The 21158-nt window shown below is 37.3% G+C and overlaps 2 protein-coding genes across 8 annotated transcripts in view; both read right to left on the reverse strand.

The window, feature by feature from the left end:
- The window catches only part of LOC145669720 (uncharacterized), a 156048-nt gene extending 149568 nt beyond the window's left edge, over positions 1-6480 (reverse strand). For all 6 annotated transcript variants that reach the window (XM_081738040.1, XM_081738037.1, XM_081738038.1 and 3 more), the window contains exon 1: positions 6030-6480. In XM_081738040.1, the coding sequence (XP_081594166.1) occupies positions 6030-6269 (240 nt within the window). In that variant the 5' untranslated portion in view covers positions 6270-6480. The remainder of the gene's footprint in view (positions 1-6029) is intronic.
- A 195-nt stretch (positions 6481-6675) lies between these two features.
- Positions 6676-21158, reverse strand: part of LOC145669722 (pleckstrin homology domain-containing family A member 7-like) — a 324057-nt gene continuing 309574 nt past the window's right edge. For both annotated transcript variants that reach the window (XM_081738042.1, XM_081738043.1), the window contains exons 5-6: positions 12426-12636; positions 6676-7685 (exon numbers count right to left, since the gene is read on the reverse strand). In XM_081738042.1, coding sequence (XP_081594168.1) covers positions 7445-7685; positions 12426-12636 — 452 coding nt within the window. In that variant the 3' untranslated portion in view covers positions 6676-7444. The remainder of the gene's footprint in view (positions 7686-12425; positions 12637-21158) is intronic.

Genomic DNA, 21158 nt, shown 5'->3' on the forward strand with positions numbered 1-21158 from the left:
GCGAAACTTGTTTTTTCTTTATGTCAGTGGGAAGGCGATGCAGGTAGCAAGCAAGACGACCCAAAAAGTTGCACATGGTTTGACTCTTTTGCAAGTTGAGAGAATTATTGCATATCCCTTTCAAGACTATGTTTACATGGAGAAATATTGTAGGGTTGCGAGATTTTTATTTAATGACAGCTACAAGATTCTTGCAGCATCAACCTAGCTTTAAACACGGATGAACAAAAGAGGGAAATTCATATTTTGATACAATAAGAGCCTTGGAAGAATACTGATTAACATATACAATTGATTCATTGCAGTGGCGGTTCCAGGAGGGTCAATCAACCCCCAGAAGAGGAAACTTTCTTATTTTATATATATAAATAAAACCCATTTCAGAGTTTGGAGCTCTTAAAAGTAGCTCTAAGTATCAGTATTACAACTCCCCCAAGAAGTCCGTCCTGGACCCGCCCCTGATTCATTGTGTGTAAGATAGATAGATACCTAGGTGTATATGAAAGCGAACATGAGTTCGTGTGTGATCAAATAAGGCAATGACTACTCAACCTAATTCAAATAATAGTTGGCATTATTATCAACCTTAAGCCTTCCAAAAATCTTATATTACACTGATAATTTTCGGCATATGAGTGAGGGGCGTGGGAAGTTGTGGCATGTAAAAATAGTCGCAAACAACCCATATTAGTGTCTAATCCAGATGAACAGTGACACTCCAGATGTCGTTTAAGCAGTGGCGAAGCGTGCTGTAAACAACTGGGTAGACAGACGCAAAAACGCACACATATTATATATATATATATATATATATATATATATATATATATATATATCCGAACCTTAAAGGCAGAGGGGAGCAAGTCATTTTTTCTGAAAATGAGTTATTGTCAGATTTGAAACGCGTGTTCTGATATATCTTAGAAAGCTTGTAGTTGTATTATGAATACTTTATCAAATAGCAACAATAAAATTGAATGTAAGTCCAAAGGCACTTAAATGCAAAAAGAAGTAAGTCACTGTTTTCTGTTTCTCCTGAAAATTTAATAAAAATGACTTACTCCCCTCTGCCTTTAAGGTCCGGATATATTATACCCTACAAATATATATATTTGTAGGGTATTTGCTTTTTACTTCTATTTTTAGTTCTGATATTTCGTACTGTATAAAGGATGCTGATATACACTAATCATTCCAAGTAAGATGACCCCTGATAATTCATAAATATAGTATTAATATTTGAGTTTTCAATATTCTTAGCAATAAATATTTACTCCGTTCCTTTAAGTATAAAATTTTATAATTAATGAAATTTGGTGTATAGTATTTCTTTTTCCGAAGTATAGATTTCTGAATGGTACCACATTTGCTAGAAATGGGGCATTAGTTCCCCATACCCTCTTTAGGGATAGTCATTTCTAAATACCTTGAAATGAGCTGTAAAAGAGAAAAAAAAACGATAGAAGTAAAACACCTTACAACACCTAACCTAATACCAAATAGAGCCAACCTTACCTAATACCTTACAGTCTTGTAAATGAGCTCCCATACCTTGTTGTTCACTGCGGCAAAAATATTAATAGCTCTTTCTTTGGATTCAGGTATCCTACAAAGCTTCACACCAAGTTCGTTATTGTAAGTGTCCGTAATTCAGGAAATGTTCATAATTTGTCATGCTGTCCGTCAAGTAAGTTTTCACTCTTTTCAGGGCACTCAATGTATGTTTTCAAACTAACTGAAGTTGATGGAATTGCTCAATACCATATTTAGCAGCTTTGTTATCTCCTGATATACGCTCTGAAGTTCATTACTGAGAATATATTTCAAGTATTCGGGAAGAGAAATGTGTTTGTTACTATCGAACATAAGTTGATAGTTCATTCTTAAGCTGATCTGAGCAAAAAGTGTTAGGAAAGGTGGATATCAAGTCATTCAGTTTGCCGTATGGAAGAATTTGTTGATATATACTAAATTTTCTACAATTTATTAGTTCCACAATGACCAGATTTTTGTATTTTTCAAATCTTTCATCTGCACAATTATTGAGCGAAGAATCTAATATAAATAACATTAAGTTTGTGTGTTTGTCTGTCTTTGTGCAGATATATGTGCGGCCTGGGGATCAGACGAGTGGACCGAGTTACCAAAATTTGGTCACGGGTACCTTGGTCTAAGCCCCACACCAAGATGAAGCATTTTTTTAAAATTCGAACCAGGTGTCTCAGGGGGGAAGGAGCGTTTACCGGGACATGTAAAAGTACTGTCACTCTCGCGAAAAACATAAAGTGATAGAATTGCAATACGTCTCAACTTTTCATTAGGGAAGGTCTTTTTTTTTATTCTGGATAGGATTTGTTTTAACCCACAGTAAGTCCTAGGCGGGGATAGGTTCACACTCCGTAACCCACAGTGGTCTCGGGAGTAGGTATTAGGATAAATTTCCGTAGCCCATAGCAGCCTCGGGAGTAGGTATTAGGATAAATCTCCGTAGCGTTAGTGCTTCGGGAGAAGGTATTAGGATAATCTCCGTAGCCCATAGCAGCCTCGGAGTAAGTATAGGATAAATCTCCGTATAGCCTGTAGCGGCTTCGGGAGTAAGGTATTAGGATAAATCTCCGTAGGCCCATAGCAGCCTCGGGAGTAGGTATTAGGATAAATCTCCGTAGCGTTTAGTGGCTTCGGGAGAAGGTATTAGGATAATCTCCGTAGCCCATAGCAGCCTCGGGAGTAGGTATTAGGATAAATCTCCGTAGCCCATAGCAGCCTCGGGGAGTAGGTATTAGGATAAATTTCCGTAGCCCATAGCAGCCTCGGGAGTAAGTATTAAGATAAATCTCCGTAGCGTTTAGTGGCTTCGGGAGAAGGTATTAGGATAATCTCCGTAAGCCCATAGCAGCCCTCGGGAGTAAGTATTAGGATAAATCTCCGTATAGCCTGTAGCGGCTTCGGGAGTAGGTATTAGGATAAATCTCCGTAGCCCATAGCAGCCTCGGGAGTAGGTATTAGGATAAATCTCCGTAGCCCATAGCAGCCTCGGGAGTAGGTATTAGGATCCGTAGCCCATAGCAGCCTCGGGAGTAGGTATTAGGATCCGTAGCCATAGCAGCCGCCTCGGGAGTAAGTATTAAGATAAATCTCCGTAGCGTTTAGTGGCTTCGGGAGAAGGTATTAGGATAATCTCCGTAGCCCATAGCAGCCTCGGGAGTAAGTATTAGGATAAATCTCCGTATAGCCTGTAGCGGCTTCGGGAGTAGGTATTAGGATAAATCTCCGTAGCCCATAGCAGCCTCGGGAGTAGGTATTAGGATAAATCTCCGTAGCCCATAGCAGCCTCGGGAGTAGGTATTAGGATCCGTAGCCCAAAGCAGCCTCGGGAGTAAGTATTAAGATAAATCTCCGTAGCGTTTAGTGGCTTCGGGAGAAGGTATTAGGATAACCTCCGTAGCCCATGGCAGCCTCAGGAGTAAGTATTATAGGTGAGCAGTGTCCCCGCGTAGCGTAGTCGCTAACGCTCTCGCCTTCGGTGCGAGCGGTCCCGGCTTCGATTCCCGGTGGGGTCACTCGGTCGAAAAAGTGTAACACGCTTTTTCAGGCCAGCCACCCTGAATGAGGTTTTCCTCATTCACACCAGACAAATGCCGGGGTGGTACCTAACTTATAGGTCCCAGGCCGCCTCCTTCCCTCCCCAATCCTTTATTCCTGCCCTTTCCCCGGATTGTGTGCTCGCCGAGGGACGTCATCCCTCAAATCGTGACGGGCTAAATGGCCTTAGATGCCGAAAGCCCAGAAATCTAAATCCTAAATCCCCTATTGCAGGTGAGCGATCACCACTGGCACTGAAAACTTGGTGGTCCTGTCGTCCTCTTTTTATACCTGTCCTTTTGAAGGGAGGACTTGTGGAGGGATTGTCGGATTTCTTCGCGGCTTTCCGTGTCCTCTTCGTTTCTTCCTGAAAGGTGCAGTTTCCTTCTGTTGTCTGCCACTGTTTGTTTATAATCGTAAAAGCATGTGTTTATAGTGAAAACGTATGGCTTATAGTACGTGTCGGTGCACAGATCCTTGTAATATTCTTAAAGAATTTAGGTGAGATGAAGTGTACAGTATCGTTCGGAATTAAGGTAATCCTTTGTATTATTTACTTAATTTCCATAAGGTATAAGTACTTACGCTAAATAAAGTATAGAAATGAAAGTGTGATGTAATTATTTCTATTTCTCTGTTAATCTTCTTAACTTAGATATCCCAGACGAAATAACCCCTTACTATCATGAATGCAAGAAATTTTGAAAATTTTGGTATACATATATCAAAAAGAGATGTTGCAAAGTTCTGTAATACGTCTTCCATCAATATTCACAGCATATACAATTATGTCCAATTATTTATCACGCTCGAAGCGGAACCATATTGTTCAGAACTTAAAATCAGGAAGCATCTTCAATGCAGCTTAACAACCCATTCTTTGTCAATTTAGTTTTCAAGAATGAGTCACAGGATAAAGTTAAGCTCTACAATATAAAGCTATATGATAATCACGTGATAAATCCATGTGAAAATTATGGGATAGAGCCTTGTAAAAATCACGGGATAGAGTCATGTAAAAATCATGTAATATAAGCCATTTGTAAATCATGGGATAAGGTTACGAAAATCATGGGATAAAGCCATGGGAAAATCATGGGATAATAAATCCACGTGAAAATCAAGGGATGAAGCTGTGAAAATTACGGGATAAAGTTACGTGAAAATCACGTGATAAAGTTATGTGAAAATCATAGGCTAAAGCTATATAAAAAACATAGGATGAAGCTACGTGAAAATCATGGGATAAAGATGTATGCAAATCATAGGATAAAGCTATCTGAAAATCATGGGATAAAGCCATGTGAAAATCGTGCTATAGAATCATGTGAAAAATTAAGGGATAAAGCTATGTGAAAATCATGGGATAAGACTATGAAAACCATGGGAGAAAGTTATGTGAAAACCATGAGAAAAAGCGATAAGAAAATCATGAGATAAAGCTTTATGAAAATCCTAGTATAAGGCTATGAAAATTATGAGTATAAAACTTGTGAAAATAATGGTAGAAAGCTTTGTGGAAATCATGGAAGGAAGCTATGTGAAAAAGCTGTATGATAATCATGGGATAGGGCCTTGTGAAAATCATGGGATAAAGCTTACGAAAATCATGAGATAAGGCTATAAAAATGATGGGAGAAAGTTATTTGAAAATCATGGGATAAAGCTATAGAAAATCATGGAATAAAGCTACATGAAAATCATGGAATAAAGCTACATGAAAATCATTGGACAAAGACATATGAAAATCATGGGATCCATTTATTAGTTTCAGGATCTTCACCATCTCGCCACCCTTGTAGGTAGGCCGATGTAGACTAATGGTCGATATGACTGGGAAATGGTAATTACGGAAATAAAGTTGAAGAATATATTTGCCCAACATAGTTTCAAGTTGCGGACATTTGTTCAAAAAGTTCATCCTCCCACTTGTAACCGCCATTTTACTTCCTTCGTAGGTTCTACGTTTGTAACTGAGTTGGTTGGCATATGCTACTACCTGTACTGCTTGGGCCATCACTTTTCTTCTATTTTGTTCGGATGCAACAACAAAATATTAAGGATCCGGAAAGTAAGCCTTATAAATCTATACAATAAAAGAATGGTAAGCATAGTGAGAAACCTTACCGCAAATTAATTATGATAGCAAACATGGTGGAAAAACCTTACCAGAAGTTATGATAACGAGCATAGTGAAAAACCTTACCGCAAATTAATTATGATGACAAACGTAGTGAAAGTCTTACAGCAAATTATGATGGCGAGCATAATGAAAAATCTTACAGCAAATTAATTATAATATGCATTCCAATTCCATTTATACTGTCTTAAATCTAGCACCGTTACTGTGGGACGATCCACTGCCTTCCCTTCCTCATGTCCTACTGTTTTTCAGTAAATCAATTTATAAATTCCAATAAATCATAAAAGAAAACACATATCCTTACCTGCTGTAATTTCTTCTCTCCATCCCTGAGACACTGTCTTTGCGCATCCGCCATAGTAGCAGAGGGTAGATCATCACTTTGTCGAGACCGGGGTAATCTGGCACTAGCTGATCTAATGAATTGGTTCCGTTGGATTTCTCCATACTCAGCCCACCAGTTAGCATCCAATTGTAGCTGTTTAGGTGTTACACTTGCTGCAGGATTAGGTGTTTCCTGAATACTATTAGGCGATGGCTCCATTACGGGCAAATTTGTTTGCTCGAACGAACGGGTTTCTATTTGTTGTTGTTGTTGTTGTTGTTGTGTTGAGAAGCGTATAACTTTTGAGGTTGTTCACGGTCATGCATAGATAACGAAGCACTACCTTGAAGTTGTTCACTAACAACACTGTTATCTTTACTTGCAACACTCTCACCACTAGGCTTTGACAAATCAACACCACTAGGTTTAGTTAACTGTTGCATCGAAATCACATTTCTCGGCAGTGGATGTAACCGAATATGATTTTTTCTGATTGTACAACGATTGACGCATCTTTTGTGCATAGCTTTCTTCGGACCAGTAATCATTGGAGTCGTAATTGTCGACACTTGATTTTGGTCTCGGGGGTTGTTCTTTAGCACCAATGCGATCCCCACCTCGCATAACGACACCTGATGTATACGTATTACTGGAACCATGATACGAATCATGCTCTAGGAAATCTGCACTATGAGGACGTGGGATAGGTTTCGTACTTTGGGACACCTTTGGTCTTGTTTGCACCGGGTTTGTCACGACTAAATTTGGTTTCAGTACGTTGATTGGGTTCCGTGAGGATTCCCTGAACTCTGTGGTTGTTGTTTTAACTGTTTCTGTATAATTACCAGGGTTATGTTGAGGATGCTTTTGACGATGCTGATGATATTTTGAAGAACTGAGCGAAAGACATAGGGTCTATGTAGGTACCTATTTGAGCCAGGGTTGGCAGACACAACTAACGTTCTATTTACTGGGTAATTCCCTGATGTATTATAAATGTCTTCGTAATCACCTTTACTATTGTATAGAGCGTCCATACGTATCTGGAGTACGTCGTTCCATTTGCTGACCAATGAGAGGTTGTCGGTAATGGGGACCAGGGTTTGCGTGAGTCGGTAGATGGTGATGATACGGATTTTCAGTCCGGGTATCCAATAAATTCGGATCTGATTTGCGAAGATACCGATCAGTAGATAGAGGATGTTCTTTCCCGGGATTTAGGTGCGCATGTCCGTCCGGTTGTGTCCGTTGTTGTCGTAGCAGAGGTGGTTGTTGTTGTTGTTCAGCTTGTCTCGAGGAAGCTGACGAGGATACTGTTTCCATCAAGGCACCTCTTCTCTCTGTCCGGAGACCTTTCAGGTGATGTGGAGTAATCGCGACCATTGTTCATTCTTTTAGGCTTTGGAGGAGCATTTGCATACAGAGGCTGATATCCCTGTCGTTTGTGCACGGGCCCAGCTGTTGGCCAGTAATTCCTGAGTCATGTTTTCATCAGCTTCTTCACCAACACCTCCAACACGTGTTTGAGGAGCAGGGCGTGAGTGAGTGAATCCAGAATCACTTCCGTCGGCACTCTGGTTTAACACTGATGACGTTGACGAAATACAAGGTCCACCTGCACGACACTCGTCCCAACTGAAATTTAAAAAAATGCAATCAACGGCTTTATAGAGTTACAATGATTATCTCGAACATTTTATTTAAAGGAGCAGTTCGAGTTAAAAACAAGTTTGGTGCAATAGAAAGAGTAACAAAAAATGAGATCCGTATTATATATATACATATATATATATATATATATATATATATATATATATATATATATATATATATATATATGTCTTGATAGGCCGTCTCCTTCAGCTTCTACAGGCATTTGTTTTTGATGAATCGTAAATGCTGACGTCACTGGTGGGATACGCGAGAAACTCAATGTGAGTCAGCAACCACTGCCTTATACGCAGCTGATAAACCTTTAATAGTGCATTGGATTTAATAGATTGTGTTTTGGATTTGTTAGCAGTCTTGCTCTGAGTTAAATTCTTGAGGGACGTTTTTGTTAGTTGTTTTTCCTATAGCATTAGTATAAAAAAAGAGTTGAGAGATAGCAGTAATTACGTTTGTTGTGCGAAACAGTGTTTCTTCCAGACATGTTCTTACGGTGGCACTGTCTTCCGGAGCTCTGAGAGATTCCCCCGGAGGAGACCAAAATAATACGTCTATAATATAATATAATAGTACTGTGTAAAAATAATGTGCCTCTCCGAATACTAAGTGCACTCCCCCCGGATTTTTTTCTGAAAGAAACACTAGTGTGAAGTAGAAAACACGTGTTAGTACAGCGCGTGCTGTGTCTGTGAAGTGAAGTAGAAATGCCTAACACCTGCTGTGTTTTCGGTTCTAATTCTTGTGCAATTAAAGCTGAGTAACATAAAGTATCTTTCCTTACGTTTCTAAGTCGTGAGAAATCACCAGATCGATATAAATTATGGCTCAAGAAAATCAATGGGAAAAAGTGTACCAAATAAAATCACTCGTGTTCCAAACATCTTGAAGAGCCTGCCTTCGAGAAGTCAAGTTTACTGAAAGAAAAGTTAATGCCAATGGCTGATCTAGGCTGGGGCCGGGGGCCTAGGCCCTCCAGTTTTTGAGTGACAAAATTGATTTAAGCTATTATTTAGATATTTTTAAAAGTTTTTAGTAAACATGATATACATATTATAGTCTGGGTTCTGACTCCCCCCCCCTGAGTTTTTACCGTCTAGATCCACTTCTGGCTAATGCCAGAATTATTATTTACACGCAAACTGAGAAAGAATGATGTTCCAAGTATATTACTGAAAGGTTTAAAATCCAAGCCATTGAACAAGCACCGATCCATGTCCAGTTACCAACATACAAATATCGTACAAGACGCAATTGACGGTTGTAGTCAAGACGAGGCATTAGAGGGTAATAGAGACGATGTCACTCATGATTCTGAAGATACTGCTTTAGAAATAAGCTATACAATGTGAATTAGGGAGTGAAATATATCGGCTTGTAGAAGGAATCAGTGACGATGATTGTTCTTCAAGACATTGATTCATCGTTTAATTTCTCTGTATCATGTGACAATGATGATGAAACGGGTGATGAGAGTTGTTCCCCGGACAGCTATGCGAATAAAAGAAATTTAACCGGTGAAGTGTTTTCCGTATTCTGGCAAACTTTACAGATGTTATTTCACTTTTGCCTCATATGTTGCGCTCCTGTACATACCTTGAAGCACAAAATTATAGGGTCAGCGTTAAAAATTGCAACAAAGCGTGAAAATGAGCATACTCATGTTTGGGAATCGGAAGAATGATCAAAGAAAAGGTACTTAGGTGTTGCAGCAATCTCTTCCGCCATCTATTTACATATTGGTTTCGATTTTTTTTTTTTTTTTTTTTTTTTTTTTTTTTTTGAAACGCTGAACTCATGTTTTATACGATACGCTTTATAATATTATAAAAACGTTTGTACAGCCCACCATCAGATATCATTTTCTACATGTAGATGATATTTGTAAGTCTTTGCAATCAGTTCTGGAAAAGGAAACCGCACATAGAACATGCCACCGCACCTCTCACAAACGAAATGCTTGGCACTGTGTAGTACGTAAGCCTGCTCTCGCTTCTTGACCACCTATGACGTCATCACAAAATCTTTCTTCCTCTGTTACTCGCTAACGACTGAACGTATCGCGATCAAACAAACACCATTCATTTTAGAATTTTCAACTCTACAAATGGAAACAAATTGTAAAAAATGCATTTCTAAGTCGAACTGCTCCTTTAAAGAAAATAACCACAAAGACTTGATATTAGGTCAAGTGTTTATATTCTTTGAATATTATCTATAACTTGAATTTATTTTTTAATTGTATTGAGTACTTATCTTCATTATTTCGAGTTCAGAGTGTCTACTACAATTCCAAAATGAAATTTCGTTACTTTTTCGTTACCCTTTCTTTACCAAGCCATAATATATTGTAACATACTCAAAAGCGAATTTAGGTGCGAATTAGGCCGAATTTTTATGCATACGATAGAAGCATGATTTGCTTCAGATTTGGTAGCGTCTAAAGGCGACCATAGAGGATTTTGGTGGTGAATATTGACGTTTTATAGAACAAAATTTTTCAGTTTGTATTTACATTTCTACAGATAAATATATATATATATATATATATATATATATATATATATATATATATATATATATATATATATATATATCGTGACCCAAAAGCTAAATTTCGTGACTTTTTCTTGACTTTCATAGCCGTTTTCTGATTTCATGACTTTCGTGACTTTCATAACAAATAGACACCCTGGAGTTATTTTAGTGCCTATTTTATTGCCTATTTTTTAAAATTTTAAGTGCTGTTTTGCCTACCTATTTTCTAGGTTTTTAATGCCTAAACATCCTGCCTATTATTATTATTATTATTATTATTATTATTATTATTATTATTATTATTATTATTATTATTTAGATGTGAAAAGAACACAAACGCTGCTCATTTGCTTTAAATTCCAGCTGAATCAATAAGCTCAGGTACTAAGTAGTGAATGTAAATATTAGTACTCACAAAAAGCACATGATGCTTATTTTGCTATTTCAAATTTTAGGAACTCATTTTGGAATTCAATTCCCAGAATGAACCTTTATAAATAATAACGTATTATTCGCTTCTAAGCCAACAAGTAAAGCAGCCGGAGAAAAAAAAAAAAAAACTCTGTACACAGACTCAACTGTTAATAATTCACTTTCAGACCAAAAACGAGAAGCAAAATGATTCGGTAACACGCAATCCTCTACGAGTACCTTATAATGGAAGCTTAATAATATATTTCACGAAAATAGCAAGCTTAGTTTCAGTGTACGGTCATTAAGGCTTTCCATGAAACATCTAATAATAGAAATTACACGTAAATCGACACTTTTGTGTATATATACGAAAAAGTTAATTACTTTCATACATATAAGTAACTAATACTTCAGAATACTTCAAATAATTTCCAATCGTTGATCAAAATAAATACGTCATTATAAATACATTCAATAAAGTAGATGATTGACATGTGAATAAATAATAATTTCATAGCCATATGTGCACAATAAAATCCGTAAATAAATAAATACAAGAGAGAATCAGAAACTACGGTTACAAGGAATATATTTTTGGAGTTTTTTTTTTTTTTTAAGGAATAAGGAGTCGGCGGTAATTTTAATACATGGAGTTGGCAACTATGCAGTTTCAGCCACCCGCCACCTATGGCGCTACTTGTAGGTAAACACCAACGATGTTATAAATAGAAGATCTGCCCATATGTATCTTCATCCTATTAAATCGGTGAAGCCAAAAAGCAACCGAGCATCGGCACGTCTGATTGGCTACTCACGTTTCTGCCATCGTCTGATTGGCTACTTTCGTTTCCGCCATGATTGTTGGCTCAAAACATTGCGATCCTATTGGGCGGAGTGGGCAGAGCATATACTCACGTAAATCACCAAAAATAAAATTGTCCAACTTCAGAGTGGTGTTAAGGGGAACTGAAAAATCTTTCCCATGTTATTTATATGGGACATGTTCTACACTCCAAAATGTTTAGCCACTTCTGGCAGGATTAGAATGGTGAAATTTGACATGATTATAGCTTTCCGGGACTAACCCACAGGAAAATTGCCAAAACTGAATGTTCTTAGTTTTTAAGGGGTTTAAAGGGGGGTATTAAAAATTCCCATGTTATTTAAATGGTTGTTTTCTTGGGATACAAAATCTTATCTTTTAGATATTTGAAATAAAAAAAGAAATTTGAAATTCCGTAAAATTGTGAGTTTAAGAGATACGAGGCCGTACGTCGAGCAAATGCGGGGGTGTGGGGGGCGGAGTTCCCAGTTAGTCGAAGGCTAGTCTGTTTTTAAAAATAAACAAAATATTGAATTATTTACACAGAATATTAAAGTTTAAGGCTGTCATAATTATAAAACGCTTTTGAGTACATCCATACATTTAACTAACTTTTAACATCCACCACATGTTCTGAAAGTTTTGATTTTTTCCCCCCATTCAATCGTTTTTAAATGTAATTTTTCTCATTTTACTACTCTTAAATCTATACAACAAATTCGTCGTATCTACAATACAAATTGAAACAATGCTCTTTCCAGAATTTACCTTCGTGCGTATAAACTGAAATACACTGTTTAACGATGTCTTTTGCATTACTATCATTTAAAAAATAGTCGAGTGAAATCGAAACTTATATAATGAATTTGATTAATGAGACAAATAGAATAATCTTACGATAATATTAATATTAATAATAATATATGCATGCTTACTTCTCCACTCGCTGCAAAATAGAAGCCAGGCTAAGAGCGTTCATCCACTGGACCATAATTTCCCGTGTATCAGCAGAGAAATAGTAAGTTCTCATATTGTGGTGCTCAGCTTTAAATGCAAACTTCCTGTAGACGCGGTCTTCCGGACAACAAGGGCTGATCTTGTACGACGGAAGCAAAATCGAGCCAAGAACCTTCTCTTCGTCCGGGTCTAGAATTAAAAGAAAATTTGTATCACTATTAAATATGACAAAAAAAATCTAAATTGATAATATACTGATTATATAGGGTGAACCACTTAAAAAGACCCCTCCTTGTTACTTCTAAACTAATCTAGAGCTTATGTAACTACAACTACCAATTACCAAATACTATCGCTGTAATATTATACGTAGATGCAAAAGAAAGTGTCGATCATTTTAAATATTTCCTACAAATACATCGTTTTCAGCAGTGTTGCAGACTCTACCAATATTTATCATATCTCCCGAACGGTTTGAGATATCAAATTGCTGTAAACGGTATTATGATTGTTTTGTCTGTTGGAAACCACCTAACTCCTTAGATATGTCACTTATCTAAGCATTTTTCGAAATAAACCATGTATTTTTTTTTAATCAATTTCTTGTGATTTTGTTCCTATTTACCTGAAATGCCTCTATCCTGTTCATAGCATCCGAGACTAAGTTATTTTAGATATACGCCGCCTTGTTCATCTCAATATTAATCTTTATAACTGTTGTGGAGTCCTCTGAAATTCGGATATTTGATACTGTAGCATTCCTAGTTAGCAACACTGAATGAAATAGTATTTTAATGTCTCGTTTTACATGTAGATTTTAAATATGTAATAACTAGACATGGTGCCATTTAAAAAAAAATAACTTATGTTGAGATAGCAACACTGTTAATCTGGTGGTATAGTTGAGTATGTCAATTTTTTCCTCCCTCCAGATACTTGTTTGGTACAACATTTCAGCTATTTCCGTTAATCAATTTAGAAGTTACATGGAGGGGTCACTTTAAATGGTTCGCAATATATATATATATATGCTTCCGAAATTCTTATATTAGCCTTATTAGCCATTGACACGAAAAAATGTTAAACCTCATGTGTAGTTTTCGAGAAAACCAAGAAAAACAACTTTGTAAATCTAAAAATTGTTACTGTACAACAACCAGGTTGCTGAAGTACACGCTTCTCAAGCTTTTCATTATGATATGAGCAAGACGACAGTACCTAGCAAGGGCACCCATGTTGTTTCCAGGTGGGGCAAGAAAAAGCGACATTTCAAATATAGTTTTAAATTTTGCTGTAACTATTTTTAAAATTCTATTGGGTTTTTGATATTCTGAAGTACAATTTCCTCTAGAGGGGGGCGAGTGCCCCACCTTGTCCCCCTGAAGGGCGCCCTTGGTACCTAGTACGGTTAAATGACATAAAACTCAAAATTAACTCTTAAGGTTGATGAAAAGGGTCAAGTTTGTCCAATAGATGTCACTACAGTCTTCCTATCTCACTCACGAATTTTTTACCTTTCACGAAAATTTACAATTTCTCTTACAAATTTCAACCTAGAGACTTTAAATTTTTAGAGAAGGAATTTCATAACCTATCGAAGGCAACAATCCGTGCCAATTTTTTATTTAGAATTTCCTTCATTGTTGAAACAGTTATATTGTTAATGGTTTGGATATCCATTTCAACAATCAAGCCATTTCAACAATGAAGAAAATTCTAAATAAAAAATCGTCATGGATTGTTGCCTTCGATTGGTTATGAAGTTCCTTCTCTAAAAATTTGAAGTCTGTAGGCTGAAATTTGAAAGAGAACTCGTGAATTTTCATAAAAGGTAAAAAAAAAAAAAAAAAAGAGAGAGAGAGAGAGAGAGAGAGAAATTAAAGGAATCTTTGAGCTTTACGTCCCACAGGTATGCCGGCCAGGCTAAAGGAGACGGTGATGAGGAATGAATGGAATGGTGGAATGAAGAAAGTGGAGGAAACGGAAGAACCCCGAGAAAACACATGCACACGGTGTTTGTCCACCACAAAGTTCACTTGGCCGGGGCTGGGATCGAACCCGGGACCCCAAGCAGCAAAGTTGAACGCTCTACTACTGAGCCACCCCGCCCACCACAAGAGAGAGATACGAAGACTGTAGTGACATCTATCGGGAAAGCTTGTCCCTTTAAACCAACCTTAAACTTTAATCATGTTTAACTTTAATATTGTCCAAAGAGAAGCTATACCGGTACACCGTGTCCACAAAGTCCTGCCATCGTTACAATGATCTATAGCTCGTAAATGATACGAAATAGAGACCGGCAGTACGGAACAGGTTCCCCATCAAACGAATTCATAATTGGATAGGGTGCGAATTTTTAGATAGGTAACGTAATGGATATGCCACGGAGTGGACGACCAGGTGTGTAGAGCAAGCAATTAAAGACAACGTGTCTGTTGCATTTCAACGCAGCCCGCAGAAATCGGTCTGTCGTGCATCACGGGTATTGCAAGCACCGAAATCATCCAATCATAAGGTCCTCCATAAGCTGTTACATCTTCATATCTACAAAGTACAACTTACGCGAGCTTTGTACCTGAATGATCTTCCTCAGCGAGCTGCATTTGTTGCTTCCATGCTTGAATCAATCGAACACGACAATCACTACCTTCAGAGGTTGATGTTCTTTGATGAAACCCATGTTCTTTGTGTATGCATGTCATTCATAAGCATGTTTCGCTACCCCAAAACTTTTAACGTTTAATACGCTCTTATGCATGAGAAAGTAATTAGTCCATTTTTCTTTGCTGAGAACACGGTTATGGGACATGCTTCATAAGTACCTACTTCCTCAGGTACTGGAACTGCAGCCAAACAAATCTTCCAACATAGTGGATCACCTTCTCACTGGTCTCTAGATGTTAGGAACATTTCGAATCGTCATTTTCCTGGAAGATGGATTGCACGTGATGACCAATCGCCTGGGACACGCGCTTCCCTGATATTACCCCTTTGAATTTTTCCTTGAGGGGGTACATCAAGGACAGTGTCTATGAAATCCCTGTTCCAGATTATGCTGCACTTCGTACACGGATTACTGCGGTTCTTGAAAACGTTCAAACTGCTATGCTGCAGCGAGTATGGATGGAGCTCGAATATCGTCTCGACATCGTGATAACAACTAGAGGGGCACATGTAGAAATATTGTAATTGGCAATGAAACTTTGAGAGATGTACAACACGTTGCAAAGCACCACATGTCTCTATCTCATATAGTTTACGAACTATGTTGCATTGTAATGGTAATAGGACTTTGTGGATTCCCTGTATATCTAGCGATACATCATTTGAACGGGGTGAACAGTATGATAATGCTTGAGGGTAAATTCTTACGCCTAGTAACTCTACAATGTTGTATTAGGTCGGGCTTTCTCAAGCTATATCATATTATATCTCTTGCCAGCGACACCCGTAAGTAATTTGATTCATAATAAGCTATTATTATTATTATTATTATTATTATTATTATTATTATTATTGTTGTTGTTGTTGTTTATTTCTTACATCTTAACTGTATTTCAATATGCAGTCTTTCACCAGTTTCATTCTTCTTTTATTCCAAATTGTTGTTGTTGTCTTTGTTATATATATATATATATATATATATATATATATATATATATATATATATATATATATATATATATATATATATATATATATATATGTGTGTGTGTGTGTGTGTGTGTGTGTGTGTGTGTGTGTGTATGTATGTATGTATGTATATATCCAAATAAAAAATCAAAATAATCCATCCTTAAAACGTAATCACGCCTTCCTGATATTACTATCACTATCCAATAATTCTCAATGTATAGCTCTTCTACAGTTTGCTTAACACAAGGACAGCGCCCTGCTAGCAAGAAACGGGCAATCATTTGTTCCATAGCAGTAAGACTGGCCGCGCATTAACCATAAGACCGGATAGTTGAGCCCGAAGTACAGTACTATGTGCAATGCAACAAAGCCTCGTACCGAATATTCATTCGAGCATCTGATAGGCAAAATCCTCTCCGACGCTGTGATTGAGATACGCGGTCAATGCATTCAGGCCTCTATGGGTCTCGACTGGGTTATCTGGTCAATGTGCAGCCGGCCTAACAAACGCCGTTAGATGCACACAGTCTGAGTGGTATGAGTATCAGTTTGAGATAAGACTAATGCAACCCAATGTTTACAGAAAACCTCTCTTGATGTCACGTTAGTTACAATGGTACATGGGTTACCATAATCCCGTATTTGACTATTTTGACTAGTGAAGAAACCATACAGGTTTCATCAGTGTATAGAACAATTAGAAAATGATAGTTCCATGGCACACGTATGTCAAAACCATCTGCAGTATTCGCGTCGTGACTCGGGTGGACTCAAGCCAGTGCTTGAACTCTTTATAGATGGTATAGCTGCAGTTGATTCTTCGCTCTCATGTGACATATATTACAAGATACTGGGAGCTGTTTGCACGTTATACGTATACAAATTGATATGTAAGCGTGCTCGTGAATGGGTCCTCCGTCCTCGTCTACTCGCTGTGACACAGCTTCCTCAAATCACGCCGCATCACAGCTTTACATATTCCCTGTGTCCCGTAAGCATTGGTGAATCCTTATCTGGCAGGATTAATGCGCTTCGCCATAAATGAAATACATGTCTGCAAGCTCTGCATTTGTGAAACGTTCAATTTCAACTACTCTTTCAAACTGTCTGCACCTAACGGTATGTATTACTGCTACGGAACCAATGATTGCTCTCATCCAACTAGCAGGGTGCTCATATGTTAGGCATCCAATAAAGACTTACGTATAGTGGATTAAAGGATATTCCAGGCGCTTTGCTTGGATCTGAAGGCAAAATATATTGCTTGCTGGCAATTTCAAAGGCCTGTAGAACGTCTATGATGTCTTACCGGATATAGGTTTATAAGCAAAAATATTTCCAACTGATATCTATAATTTCTTCAAGTTCGCACAAACTCATTCGAGCACACTGTATATAAAAGGAAAACATTTAGGGGAGACGGTAGCTCAATGATAGAGTGCTCACCTCTACTGTGAGTAGTTCCTGGATCGATCCCAGACATGTGAGTTTGTGGTGAACAACATCGTACCAGTGGGTCTTCTCTGAATTTTCCCGTTTCCTTCCACATTCTGATTCCACCAATTATTTCACAATCACTTCTTTAATTCACCATCCATCCCTTTTAGCCTAAAGGGCATAAGCGTACAGACGTTTAACCAGAAATGTCATTTCTACGCACGGCCATCGGGCCTCTATGGCAAGTCTTGAAATGGAGAAAACTTACCTTATCTAAGGTTCTTACACAAATTTTGATATCTTATCTAAGGTTCTTACACAAATCTTGATATCTTATCTAAGGTTCTTACACAAATCTTGATATCTTATCTAAGGTTCTTACACAAATCTTGATATCTTATGTAAGATTCTTACACAAAACTTGATACCTAAGATTCTTACACAAATCTTGATACCTTATCTAAGGTTCTTACACAAAATTTGATACCTTATCTAAGATTCTTACACAAATCTTGATATCTAATATTCTTACACAAAACTTGATATCTAAGATTCTTACACAAATCTTGATATCTTACCTAAGAGTCTTACACAAATCTTGATATCTTACCTAAGACTCTTACACTAATCTTGATATCTTATCTAATATTCTTACACAAATCTTGATATCTTACCTAAGATTCTTATAGAAATCTTGATACCTTATCTAAGGTTCTTACACAAAATTTAATACCTTATCTAAGATTCTTACACAAATCTTGATATCTAATATTCTTACACAAAACTTGATATCTAAGATTCTTACACAAATCTTGATATCTTACCTAAGAGTCTTACACAAATCTTGATATTTTACCTAAGACTCTTACACAAATCTTGATACCTTATCTAAGATTCTTACACAAATCTTGATACCTTATCTAAGGTTCTTACGCAAAATTTGGTACCTTATCTAAGATTCTTACACAAATCTTGATATCTTATCTAAGGTTCTTACACAGATCTTGGTATCTTATGTACGGTTATATAAAAAAAAAAAAAATGTTGAACATATCATTTCTCCTTGAAGGATGCTTGAAAGCTATCTCCGTCTCTTGAGCTTAAATCTTTTTTCTTCTTAATAATCCAGTTTCTACTCAATTAATTATTCTCTCTTCTTTCTAGATAAATGAACTAATTAACTGACGTCTCAAGGATCTTTGGTTCTCCTTCTCAATTCCTTTTCTTTTCTTCTATTTTTCTTCCTCCATAGATAAAGACGAAACATCGAGAACTGCTTGACAGATACACAAAACTCTTCCCGACGACAAATCTAATAGAGAGCTTCGAGAAATCCCAGGGGCATACTGAATTCAGAATCTGTCGTAAAGTTGCCAACTTACATCAGCCTCGATGCATTTTCCGTTAGCTTTGCTGCTCTTTTAATTATTTATGAATTTCTTTCTCTCTCTCTCTCGAAACAAAGGACGAACGAATCAACTCGCGACGGATTTTCCTCCGTTTCTGTACTAATATTAACTAATTTAAGATGTGCTGCGTTTAATCAAAGAATATGTCAATCTGTCGTAGTTTCAAAATAATTGGAAGAATGTAATAAAACATCATTAGTAGATGGTACAAAATAAAATACAAAGTTTAACAGCAAAAGATAAGCCTAACCAAACATTATGAATCTGAATTTTGAACACACGACCAGAGAGTTTTAACTTGAATAAGCATGAGTTCAGATCGAAGAAGCAGACACTAGGATAAGCAACTGATCCTTTCGTTGATAAAGAGCAAATTACTGTAACAAAATATCGGATATGAAGTCAAGAACTTGTGCATTTAGATACTGATCAGAGGCATAGATAGGAATTTAACTTTCAGGAGATCATATTTTGAACTGCTCACCTACAAGTGTCAATAGTAACCAATTCTATCATTCACGGAACCAACCCAGTATCAATTACTACCTATCCCGCAAAACACTGTACTTTGCCTGTAGATCCCCAAAATCTCTAAACCAAGCATTTCAAACTCGCGGGTTGCATGCGCCCCGTAACTCATTTTTCCGGCCCTCGATTCTAATATATATATATACGAAATAAAAATATATAATTATTACAAACTTGAATGCTCACTTGAAATTATTCGAAATCTCGACACATTTCCAAAGTTGTGCTAACTACAAAACAAGTTCAATGGACTCCGTTTTATACACAACGGGACCGCGGTTGCTCGGTGGTAGAGCGTTCCCCTCTGATGCATGAGGTCCTTGGTTCGATCCCAGCTCACACCAAGTGAGCTTTGTGGTGGTTAAACACAGTATGCATGGGGTTTCTCGGGGTCCTCCCATTCATCTCTCATCATCACCGTCTCTTTTAGCCTACCCGGCATAACTTTGGGACGTAAAAATTTATTTCATTTCCCTTTTCTACATAATTCTTTTTTTTTTTTTTTTTTTTTTTGCGTTTCAAGACTGATTTAAAAGAAAGGTTCTGCAATGTTACATCTATCGAAAATGAGCTGTCCTTGTTTTTTGCTTCTTTATCAACCGACGTTGAGAAAAGTGCCAGACCGTATAAACATTGAATTACTAGAAACGAAAATAAAATGAAATCTTTAAGTTTTACGTCCCACGATTATGCCGGTTAGGCTAAAGGAGACGGTGATGATGAGAGATGAGTGAAATGGTGGAATGAAGAAAGTGGGAGGAAACGGGAGAATCCTGAGAAAACCCACGATCACAGTGTTTGTCCACAACAAAGTCCACACGGCGCGAGCTGGGATCCAACCAGGGACCCGAAGCACCGGAGGTGAACGCTCTACCACTGAGCCAAAGCGCCCCCACTTAATAGAAACGAATCAACACTAAAACAAAAATTAAGTGAAGTGGGTATCCATAATTTTATAAACAAGATATCTGGTTTCGCGATTCCCAAAAACCCTCAAATTTCCTCCGCACGTGTTTTGCATGTTCGGTAGTAGGCCCTATGTATCAGTGTGAACAACTTTTCTCACTTGCGACAAAGGAACAGATTCCCAGTGAGATTTAGGTTAAAAGACATTCATCTGACCCCCTGTTCTGAAAATCGCTAGTACAGTCACGAAAGAAAGTATTCTTCAGTTGACAAAACTTCTTTTCCTAATAACTCAACAATAAATTAACCTATAAGAATATCGACTTTGGCAAGTTGTCAAGTTATAACTATTTTAAGGATAACAACAAAAAGATTCAAGTCAATTCATTTGTTCCTGAGTTATTGTCAAAAGAAAATTTCTCAATTGTCAAAATATTTTCTTTTCTCGAAAGCTGCTTCGGAAAAGAAATAGTAGATATCTCATCTGTTAGACGGCTTTCCTTTTTATTTTATTTTTTAAACTACAGTATTACTTAAGATTTTATGTCTTTTTTTAATTTTCATTTTTTTTCTTTTCCTTGTAGCTCACCCATGATTATTTGATTCAACTGAGGCACTGAGTTTGATACTCTTTTAGTCTAAAGAGTCCAATCTTTTAATTAATGCAAAGCAAAGGTACAAATTAATTTCGTCGATACTAAACGGTGTGACAAACATCTTGGCATTTGAAGGCGGCGCTCCAAATTCCCTTTAAATGCTGCTAGCAAATGAGAGGCCTGCGGTATTGCCACG

The sequence above is a fragment of the Thermobia domestica genome, chromosome 14 (genome assembly GCF_964235325.1).
Source record: "Thermobia domestica chromosome 14, izTheDome1.hap1.1, whole genome shotgun sequence".
NCBI classification, from domain to species: Eukaryota; Metazoa; Arthropoda; class Insecta; order Zygentoma; family Lepismatidae; genus Thermobia; species Thermobia domestica.